The sequence below is a fragment of the Trichechus manatus genome, unplaced genomic scaffold (genome assembly GCF_000243295.1).
Source record: "Trichechus manatus latirostris isolate Lorelei unplaced genomic scaffold, TriManLat1.0 scaffold00090, whole genome shotgun sequence".
NCBI lineage: Eukaryota > Metazoa > Chordata > Mammalia > Sirenia > Trichechidae > Trichechus > Trichechus manatus.
In genome coordinates this window covers 309,539-321,449 of record NW_004444026.1, presented here as the reverse complement: position 1 = coordinate 321,449, position 11,911 = coordinate 309,539, and the positions used below count along the sequence as shown (strand labels likewise).

The 11,911-nt window shown below is 33.4% G+C and overlaps 1 protein-coding gene across 1 annotated transcript in view; it reads left to right on the top strand.

Annotated features, from left to right (window-relative positions):
- ADAM2 (ADAM metallopeptidase domain 2) overlaps positions 1–11,911 on the top strand; it is a 236,309-nt gene that overhangs the window by 150,980 nt on the left and 73,418 nt on the right. Inside the window, exons 7-10 of the mRNA XM_004382138.2 lie at positions 1,025–1,081; positions 7,493–7,564; positions 7,997–8,163; positions 9,203–9,284. Of these exons, the coding sequence (XP_004382195.1) occupies positions 1,025–1,081; positions 7,493–7,564; positions 7,997–8,163; positions 9,203–9,284 (378 nt within the window). The remainder of the gene's footprint in view (positions 1–1,024; positions 1,082–7,492; positions 7,565–7,996; positions 8,164–9,202; positions 9,285–11,911) is intronic.

Genomic DNA, 11,911 nt, shown 5'->3' with positions numbered 1-11,911 from the left:
TTATTTTAGTGACTATTTTGAATTATCCACACTGTAACATCAAAGTATTTGCAAACCCTAATAGGTCACTTACAGTTTTTCCCTAGTGCATTAATCCTAGATTGCCTTCATATAATAATAATAATAATGAAAATGGCTAGCACTTTTATTAATAACACAACAATTTTTACTTACTCATCCTTATTCAGCTGAATCTAAGTCACAGAGAAGTTAGCCCAGAGTTCCGATCCCACGTGGCCTGGCTCCAGCATCTGTGCCTTTAACTGCTATAATCTAAGTGGGTGACACCATATCCACCATCCAGAATCCACAGCATTAGACATTTGTGATCCAGCTTAAGAAAGTCAGTCATTTTAACTCTGTTGCTCACCTTTTTCCACGATGATTTATACCAGGAGTAACATTACCCCTCAGAAGAAATCCCACAGGGAATACTCATTACTCTTTCAGGGCCATAAGCAGGACTGTAACACACAATGTTGTACTAATGGCATCATTAAGCTGTTAGAAATATACACATTTGGTATTTGGGAGATGATGGGAGGATTTCTCTTCAGAGAAAAGAATAATGTGACTTGCCCAATACCAGTGAGGATGCAGAGAATGGAAGGGAGAAAAAAGTTATTTTTTTGAGTCAATTAAATGCTTGATTAGGTATCAAAGACGTGACGAAAGAAATAAGGAAATCATTATTAAGAGGATTCTGTGATACCTTTATTTATAATAACTGGTTGTATTTCTATGTTTTTTTCCCTTTGCTGTTGACTGCAACTCATAGTGACCCTATAGGACAGAGTAGAACTGCCCCATAGAGTTTCCAAGAAACAACTGGTGGATTTGAACTGCCGACCTTTTGGTTAGCAGCCAAGTTCGTAACCACTGTACCACCAGGACTCCATTTCTATGTGGAAGGTCTTATTTTTCTACATTAAGTCATTAACAGTAGTGATATACATTAATATCTTTAAGAAATTCTTTAATTTTGACATGAAGTTGTGTGTGTGCGTGTTTTTTTTTTTTCCAGCCAGTATCAGATTTCTCTCAGTTTATAGAAATGCATGTTGTAGTTGAAAAAAATTTGGTAAGTATATTCTGATTTATTGTCTTATATCTCATATTAGCAATGAGAGTTTTTCAAAATAATTTGGAACAAAGTTTTAACAAAAGAGAAAGAATGATAATTTTTATTTTTGCTCTGTGTTAATGCATTTTAAACTTTTAGTATCAGTAGTAAATTGGCAATCAAACTTCTATTAAATATTTATTCTTAATTTTATAGAAATTTTGAAATAAAAATAGTTGTTACCTTTAGGATAGTTTGTTAGTAATATTTAGAAACTTTTATTTGAGAGCCATTATAGAAATTTATGCTATGTATCCTAGCCCTTTTTTAAATTTTAAAAGTAATGCCTGAGGTTATTTACATTATATAAAGAGGAAATAAAAGTTGTACGTTAATAAATGTTTTTGTTTGGCAGGGAAAAAAGCTGTTAATATTTGGGGGAGGAATCATTCCTGAAATTTATTTCTTTCAGGATATCCCCATAAAATGGAGTCCAATTCTTTGGGATTTGGAATGCCTGGAGTAATTTTATTATCTTTTTTGTTTTGTTTTGTTTTCCATCTTTACTGGTTTTCATTTTTTTCCCTTTTCCTCTATTTTGTGGGAAGTTTCCCAGTCTTAGTGTCTAAAACCAATGCAGTTTGCTTGTATTTTGGAATTTCACAATGTATCCTCCCTCTATATTCATTTTCACAGCTTACTGTTTTTGTTTCATGGATGCACAATCTTCTTTGTCTTTCTGTTGATGATGTTAAAATTTTATTGTAAGATATTAACTCTTGACATAGACTCTTTCATTATTACCTACTTGTTTTGGCACCTTCATTCAATGTTAAACATTTTATTCAACCATCTAGTCATTTCATATTTAGTGGTAGAAGCTCTTTGCTGGAGCTCGGACTTGTCCACAGTGACCAAAATGTTTTCCAAAATAAGTATAACATTTTCCATTCCCACCAGTGATACGTGAGGGTCCTAATGGCTTCACTGTCCTTTTGTTTATAGCCATTTTAGTGGGTATGTAGTGGTATCTAATTGTAATTTTAATTTACATTTCTCTGATCACTGATGATATTGAGTATATTTTCATATACATGTTAGCCGTTCATATATCTTCTTTGGTGTAATGTCTATTCAAATATTTTGCTCATTTCTTAACTTTGTTTTTTTTGTCTTCTTAATATGGAGCTGTGCATGTTTTTGATATATTCTACATACAAGTCTTTCATCAGATATATGATTTGCAGATATTTCCTCAGTCTCTGGCTTGCCTTTTTATTTTTTCATGGTGTATATTTAAGCACAACAGTTTTAATTTTGATGAAGTCCAATTTGTTAATTTTTTTCTGTGAGGACTTTTTCATATTATATCTAAGAAGTATTTGCCTAGCTCAAGTTTATGAAAATGTTTTCTGTTAGTCCTATGTTTTCTTGTAAAACTTTTACAGTTTTAGCTCTTATATTAAGATCTATGATCCACTATAAGTTAATCCTTGTGTATAATGTGTGCTAAGGTTCTAAATTCATCCTTTTGCAAGTAGCTATCTAATAGTAATAGCACCACTGAAAATATCATCATTTCCTGTGAGTTGTATGATCGCTTCCATGATAAGATTTGATATAATGTGATCACCTCCATGATGGGATCTGTTGTGAGTAGCCAGTCAGTTGAAAGGGAGTTTCCTTGGGCGTGTGGCCTGCATTGAATATAAGTGGACATTCTGGCAAGGCTTGTGGACTTTTGCTTACTCTGGATCCTGCAGTTGGCTCTTTCGTCTGACCTCCAGTTCTTGGGACTTGAGCTGGCAGCTTACCTTTGGTCTTGCCTGCCACTTTTGGGATTCATTTTGCAGCCTGTGAGCAAGACCCCTGCTCTCTGACCTGCTGATCTTGGGCTCACCAGCATCTGTGGCTATGTGAATCAGGAGGGGCTTCTGTCCTGATCCATGGACTTGGGACGTTCTAGCCTCTACAACCACGTGAGCCATTTCCTTGATATAAATTTCTCTCTATTTATTTTTATACCCTTTACTGGTTTTGCTTCTCTAGAGAACCTAGCCTAAGACAGGCTGCAAGGGCAGCTGATCTGAAGGACTGAGTTCTTCTAACCTGTGAGCTCTGATCCAGGTCTGGGTAGCTGGGGGATCAGAGAAATGCTGCATGAGTGGCTGGTCTGATGAAAGGTGTTTGTATAACTTATGACCCAGCTCTGGGTGGCTGGGGCAGAGAGAGAAAGTGCTGCTTTGGCAGCTGACTGCAAGGATGGAAATGGGGTAGGTGAGGACTGGATCCATTTCTAGGTGGGGACAGGATTCATGCTGATCCTTACCACAAGGTTAACAATAAAGGTGGGATTTGCCCACTGTGCCCCTTGTTTACTGCAGTTCCCCAAGGAAACGCTTTGGTACTTTGTCAATTAATTGACAATCAATATATGAGTTTATTTCTGGACTCTGAATTCTCTTCCACTGATCAATATGTCTATCACTACATCAGTACTGCAGTGACTTGGCTATTCTGTATCCTTTGAGTTTCTGAAAAAATGTAAAAGTCGGCTTTAAATTTCTTCAAAAAAGGATGCTGGAATTTTGATAGGGATTATGTTAAATCTATTGATCATTTTGGGGAGGGTTAATGTCAACAATTTTAAATCTTCCAAAACATGATCATGACACCTCTCTTCTTTTATTTAGATCTTTGAGTTTTCTCAACAATGGTTAGTAGTTTTTCTGTGTATAAGTCTTGCAATTTTTGTTAAATATGTTTCTAACTATTTTCTTCTTTTAATTCTACTGTAAATGGATTGGTTTTTCTAATTTTGTTTTTGGATTGTGCATAGCTAGTATAGAGAAATTAAATTGATATTTATATATGCTGTGACTTCCTGTTTATTACTTCTAATAGTTGTGTGTGTGTGTATGTATGCATGTGTGTATTTCACAAGATTTTCCACATACAGGATCCTGTAATGAAAAAAAAGGATGGATTTATTTTAAACTTCCCAATCTGGATGCTCTCTCTTTCCTTTTTTTTTTTTTTTTTAAATTATTTGCTTTGCTAGGAACCCCAATACGGTGTTTGAATAGGGGTCAACAGAGAAGAGATTCTTGTGTTTGTCCCAGTGTTTGTGAGACAGCAGTAGTCTTTAATCAATATGATATTACTTGTAGTTTTTTCATAGAAGCCTTTTATCAGATTCTAAGTGTGTTGAGAATTTTGATCACGAATAGGCATTGGATTACATGGGATGCATTTTTAGTGTCTTTTGAGAGGTTTTTTGTCATTTATCATATTAGTTAAATGTATTCTGTTAATTGATCTTTAGATGTTGGGGACTTGGTCTGTCTTGTTGAATATCCCATGGAACTTGAAAAGAATGTGTATTCCTCTTTTGTTGGATGGAGTGTTCTATAAATGTTGATTAGATCCTTGTCTTAGTCGTCTAGTGCTGCTGTAACAGAAATACCACAAGTGGATGGCTTTAACAAAGGAAAATTTATTTTCTCACAGTCTAGTAGGCTAGAAGTCCAAATTCAGGGCGTCAGCTCCAGGGGAAGGCTTTCTCTTTCTGTCAGCTGTGGAGGAAGGTCCTTGTCGTCAATCTTCCCCTGGACTAGGAGCTCCTCCGCACAGGAACTCTGGGTCCAAAGGAGGCACTCTGCTCCTGGCACTGCTGTCTTGGTGGTATGAGGTCCCCCACTCCCTGCTTGCTTCCCTTTCCTTTTATCTTTGTAAGATAAAAGGTGGTGCAGGCCACACTCCAGGGAAACTCACTTTACATTGAATCAGAGATGTGATCTGAATAAGGGTGTTACAATCCCACCCTAAGCCTCTTTAACATAAAATTACAATCATAAAGTGGAGGACAGCCACACAATACTGGGAATCATGGCCTAACCAAGTTGACACATATTTTTGGGGGACATAGTTCAATCCGTGACAATCCTGTTGGTTGATTGTGTTATTCAGTTCTTCTATATCCCTGCTGGTTTTCTGTCTTGTATTTCTATCAAGTGCTGACAGTAGCCTGTTGAAGTCCCCAACTGTAATTGTGGATTTCTCTATTCCTGCTTTCAGCTGTATTGGTTTTTACTTCATATATTGTGAAGTTCTGCTGTTGGTACATACATATTTAGAATCATTATGACTTCTTGGTGGATTGGTTCTTTTATTGTTTTGTAATGTCCCTGTCTATTGTAATTTTTTTGCTTTGATGTCTACTTTATCTGATACTGATAATGATATCTGATATTCTTGCTTTCCTTTAATTAAAAATTTCACGGTATGTCTTCTTCATCCTTTCACTTTCAGCCTACCGATATTATTATATTTGAAGTAAATTTCTTTTAAACAGCAAATAGTCATAGTTGGGGCATGGAGTTTGTGTTCTTCTGTTTTTTAGTCTACTCTGCCTATTTTTGGCTTTTAATTGATATATTTAAACCATTATATTTAAATAATTATTGATATGTTAAGGCTAAAATCTGACATTTCATTGTATTTTTTCTGTTTGTTCTGTCTGTATTGCTTTTTTTCTCTCTTTTATTACCTTCCTTTGGGTTACTTTAACTTTTTTTAGATTTTCATTTTGAATTACTTATACAGTTTTTGAGTACATCACTTTGCATAGTTTTCTTAGTAGCCTCTCGCTTTTGATATATATGTGTGTGTGTATGTAACTTATCACAGTTTACTACTATCAAAAGTTAACCACTTGGCATGAAGTATTACTATGATTTTCACTAATCTTATTGTATTTTCTAATTTCTCCTGTGATTTCTTCTTTGATCATTGCTTATTTACAGTTATATTGTTTAGATGCTACATATTTTGAATTTCCCAAACATGTTTATCTTGTCTGTTTTTAATTTAATTTCATTGTGGCCAGATATTGTACTCCATATTTTTTTAGTGCATTTAACTTCATTGAGGCTTGTTTATGGCCTAGTATATAGCCTGTTTCTGGATCATGTTCTGTGTGCACTTAAGGAAAACGTGTATTCTTCTGTTGTTGGCTGGAATATTCTATAGATTATTGGTTTATAGTTTTTTTCAAGTCTTCTATATCTGTTTTGATTTTTGTCTAGCAGTTTTGTCTATTATTGAACGTCATGTACTGAAATGTCTTCTGTAAAGAGTATATAGTTGTTTCTTGTGGTTTTACACTGTAATGTCTTCTGTAAACAGCATGTAGTTGTTTCTTGCGGTTTTATTTTTGTTGTTGTTTGTGTGTGTGTGCTTTCTTAATCAAGTCTGAAAATCTCAGACTTCTACTTGGATTATATAGTCTATTCAAATTTAATGCTATTATTGATAAGTTTTTATTTACGTCTGCCATTTTAATTTTTGTTTTCTATCTGTTTTATAACTACTTTCTCTATTCTTCCTCTATTACATTCTTTTGTCATAAGCGAGTATTTTCTAATACTATATTAATTCTTTGTTTTTATATAGTCATTTAATTTTTTTTAATTAACCTTTTTATTTTGAGATTACCGTATATTCATGAGGTCACTGTATATGCAGTTGTAAGAAATACTGCAGAGTGATCCAGTGTGCCTCTTAAGCAGTTTTTCTCCATTTGTAATATCAGTGTTACAACGAGGATATTGACATTGATGCAGTCAAGATATGGAACAATTCCGTCAGCCCAAGGATCTCTTGTGTTATATTTTCACAGCCATGCTCACCTCCCCTTACTTGCCTTTCCCTGATCTCTGGAAACCAGAAGTCAGTCTCCATTTCTGTAATTTTGTCGAGAATGTTATGTAAATGGAACCATCCACATAACCATTCTGGAAGTTCTCCCTTAACTGTTTCTTGAACAAGCTTTGAAATCAAGCTACCTCCTCTTAGAGCCATTTTTTCTCTCTTTCAGAGAAACTGACGTAGCCAGTCCTTAAGTATTTTGGGTTTTGCAAGGTGAATTAGGATGCTGTACTTGTTAATGATTCAAATATTTTAGATACATACGTTTTCCTGTTTCCAAATTTTGTTTTGTAATTTTTTTTTCTTGGAGCTTTCATCTTTGTATTGATACTTTTATAATTGTTTTAATGAAGTTTCAGGCAGGCATGGCTTTGAATAGGTGTGTTCAGTCTACAGTCTTTCAGATTTAAGATTTCACTGTTGGAAAACATTTAAATATTATAATTTAGAGCTTTTTTCCAAAAAATGTTATTTTTATTTAATAAATTGATAGTATACTTATACCTGGTTTGTAGTTTTTTTGTATTTATAAATATTTTCTAATTTTTCACACAGTTTTGTATGATTTCTTTAATAATAAAATAATATTGTTTAAGAACTAGTATACTGGTAATTTAATCAATATAATATTTCACAATATTAAATTTTAAACAGAAGAATAGCAATCATCAAATAATAAATAATATGCATTTAGATATAAAAGGTAATTGTATTTTTCAGTATGATCACATGGGCTCTGACACGGCTGTTGTTGCTGAAAAAATTTTCCAGTTGATTGGATTGATCAATGCTGTAAGTATTTGCTTTTTAGTGCTTTTGCATTTGTTTGTGTTACTTAAACAACTACTTTAGCTTATTTTATGACACTGCCAGAACATAAATCTTTAGTGAACTTGGACAAAGTACATAACCATTTTAAGTTTTAGTTTTCTTATTTATAAAATAGAAATAATAATACCATATACCTAAACAAGTTGTAAGAATTAAATTATATAAAACACTTGGCACAAGCCAGGCTTAAGTGAAAGCATTTAAAATTGTTCAGTGTTACTTGTATTACTAGTGGTACTTTTTTACTTATTATTATAGTTTGAAAGATCCAATCTGACCTACAGTTTACTTGTTAAATATTTGTTATCAATATAGTGTTTATATTCCTAAGTATATTCCCAAATCTATTTAAACCATAATGTTTGAACATATTTTCCATGTTTTCTATTTTAGATTTTTACTTCATTTAATATTACAGTAATTCTATCTTCATTGGAGCTTTGGATAGATGAAAATAAAATTTCGACTACTGGAGATGCTAATGAGTTATTACACAGATTTTTAATATGGAAAAGATCTTATCTTGTTTTGCGTCCACATGATGTGGCATTTTTACTTGTGTAAGCATAATATCTTGGCAGTACTAAAGCTTATACAAAGAAAATATTTCCATGTCTTTTCTAATATCTGACTGTGGATAGTCCTGCGGGGTAGGGATCATGTGCCATTTTTTCCTGACATATAACATAGTGTGAATTTATTTTTTTCAACAAAGTCTTATAATGGAATTATTGATATCATTCTATTTATTGGTTTGTAGGTAAAGGTCACTCTTTCAATCTTGTTACCAGAATGTAACATGTCATGAAATGTCCCTAACTATTCATAAAACTAGTAAAATCGATCTGAAAAAATATCCTTGAATTCCATAAATATAGTAAACTTGGCTTTCTTCTAGTTTGTTGCCCAAATTAAAACAAACTAACAAATATATGGAAACATGAGTGTATATTTTAATGCTTCTGTCATAACATACTCACACTGCACTATATTTAAAATGTAACTCTCTACTTCTATTTAATAATATCTTTATTTTTCTTTTATCAATATTCAGGTTGAATTGTACATATACAATTATATGTATTTATATATATACATAAAATATATATATATTGCTAATCCTTCTTATTATGTTTCTCATAAACAAGCCCTACATTTGCATGGCTCTGGCTGGCTAACTCTATTTGATCCATAAGGTGACTCTGCCCATTTATCAACTGCATTTCCTGAGGTTTTTAATTTTAAAGGCTTTTATTCATTGGTTATTTGAAATGTATTGAATTTATTTATTTTACTTTAAGAAACACTACAGAAAAATTGAATCTTCATTATTTTCTAGGTTCATATGAAAACATACTTCCTGTTATTTATTTTTAAGTCTATTTTATCATGTTTAAAAGAAGGAGAAGCATTTAGTCACTCCTTATTCTTTGCTTCATTACTGTTAGGTGGAAATATCTTTTAGGTTAATATAAATATGCAAAATTTGAAATCATCTTAAAAATTTAATATTAACTGTGTGTGGTTTTACAAAATTCTAGTTTTAAAAAATTCTGATAATTTTTTAAACTCAAATTCTGATGCTTTTTTAAACTTAAGTTACAGAGAAAACTCAAATTATGTTGGTGCAACCTTTCAAGGAAAGATGTGTGATAGCAACTATGGAGGAGGTGTTGCTCTGGTATGGTAAGATTTAATTTACTTGGCTAAGATGTATAGATAGAATGCTATATAGGTTAACATATGGTTAAAATTTTCCTTATTTTATTATTTCTAAGTATTTATTATTTGCATTAGGATTCTAAGGATCTGTTTCTCTGCTGCTGATGGAAACATTTGAAATATAAATTCTCATTTAACCTGTACATATAAAAATTTTTATAATTTTTCCTCTCGTATGTTCAACCTATCCTTTTTTAGAAAGTTGTTATTTTTAAGGGTTCCGTTCTACTTAAGTTATATTATTATGTTCTCATCAATTTTTCATAATTTTAGTATTGAATAATTTTTTATTTTTATTTGAAGCATAGATTTTTTTTTTTTTTTTTATATTTTATTATGTCGGTAATGTAATCCTGAACTAGATTAAAATGTAACTTTTTAAACTGCTTATCATTTGCTTTTAAATGCTTCATGGAACATGTGATGGTTAAGGTTGTGTGTCGGCTTGGCTGGGCCGTGATTCTCAGTGGTTTGGCAGTTGTGTAATGATGTAGTTTGGCAGTAATGTAATGATGTAGTTTGGCAGTTATGTAATGATGTAGTGGCAGTTATGTAATGATGTAGTCATCCTCCATGATGTGATCTGATATGATCAGCCAATCAGTCATAAAGGGAGTTTCCTTGGGGGTGTGGCCTGTGTCCAATATTTAGATGGATGTTCTGACAAAGTTTGCTCACTTGCTCTGGATCCTACATCTGACCTCCAGTTTTGGGCACTTGAGTCAGTGACCTGTGAATCTTGGGTTCATTAGCTCCTACAGCTACATGAGTCAGAAGAAGCCTCCAGCCTGATGCCTGACCCATGAATTTGGGACTTGCCAGCTTCTACAACTGTGCGAGCCATTTCTTTGAGATATATCTCTCTCTCTGTATATATACACTTCACTGGTTTTACTTCTTTAGAGAACCGAGCCTAAGATAGGGCATAAATGAAGAATAACTGAACCAAATATGAGATTTTAAGTTCTGTGCCCTAACAAACGTTGTTTACCTTAGTAGAAAATGTTGGTGCACTCAAAATTTGTCTGTTTTTGTAACTGTTTAATAATGCTATCGTTATTTTGACAAATGAAACTTGCCTTTTTTGTTCGTTTCTTTAAAATGTCTTCTAGAGTTTGAGGGAGGCAATGAATTCAATTAACAAGTATGAACTATTTAAAGATATACAGATGAAGCAATCAAAAGGAGACAAAATTTTGTCTTTATAATTAATAAATCATAGTTTGGAAAATGTGGCTTATATTTATGGGCAGGTGATTTACTTAACCTCAAAAGCTGGCATTTGGCTGACTTAACCAGTCACATGCAACACTGAAAGACCATACACTCTCACATGGAGAAGTCCCTTCACTGATTAACAGAGAGGAGAGTGGAAATCAGGCTATCAGAAAGTAGGTTAGCTACAAAGAGGAAGGAAATGCTATAGTTTATGGAAAGCGGGTAGCTTATGAGCAGAGGACAGCATTCTCTGTCATTAGGGGAACAATTGGAGAAAAGCTTTTCTAATTTTCTTCTTTCTATTCCTCACACTTCTTTGGGATGATCCATTGCCTGACCTTTCACTGGAAAAATCAGCAGCAGCCAGTGGCCACAGAAATGAGACATTGAAAAAAAAAAAGGTTGGAACTCAGCCCTGTGATGTTTAAACACCCACCAGTATCCCTACCTATTCCCCCAGGGCTGTGGAATACAACCTAGGCACTATATTCTTCCAATGCTACTCCTACCTAAAAGTTTATAAAGGAAACCACAACCCAAATGCTAATATCTAGAAACTAAGAGTAAAGAAAATAAAAATTTAAAAGACAAAAAAATTTTGAAGTGATAATATAGATACATTTCACAGAATTACAGAATTCATAGAACACTATCTTCAGCCAATGCCATATCAACAAGGTGCCTATTTAGGAAACCCCTTGTGTAGGCTCACCATGGTCCGTCATGCTGCAGCATCTGGCAGGAGGGCATAAAACCAGATTGTCAGATGAAAAAGGCACATAGAAGGACAAAAAGAACCGATAAATATGTATATTAACACTGAAAAGAAACATATCAAATACGAAGAAAAATAGCTAGTTTCCAAAACATAGATCATATAATCGTATAATAAGAAAGAAGAATTCTATAGACAGAAAAGCCACATTGGATGCAAAAACTTTGCAACTTTGTTCTTAAAATATTGAAGGGAAATTACTTAGAAGACACAATTTAAACACAATTTTTTTACTCAAGTATGTTGTTGTTATCTGCTGTCGAATCGACCCTCAACTGATGGCGACCCCATGTGTTACAGAGTAGAACTGCTCTGTGAGGGTTTTCTGGCTGTAATCTTTATGGAAGCCGTTTGCCAGGACTTTCCTCCTGAGAACTGCTGGGTTGGTTTGAACCACCAACTTTTAGGTTAGCAGCCAGTTGCAAACCACGTGCACCATCCAGGTTCCTTTCATTCAAATATAAAGTACGATAAAAATACTCGCTGGCATACGAGGCCTCAAAACATTTGCCAAGGACAGACTCACTTTGAAAACATATTTGCAGAAATGACTTAAATCCATGAATAGCTGTAAGAGTTATGACAATAAAAGT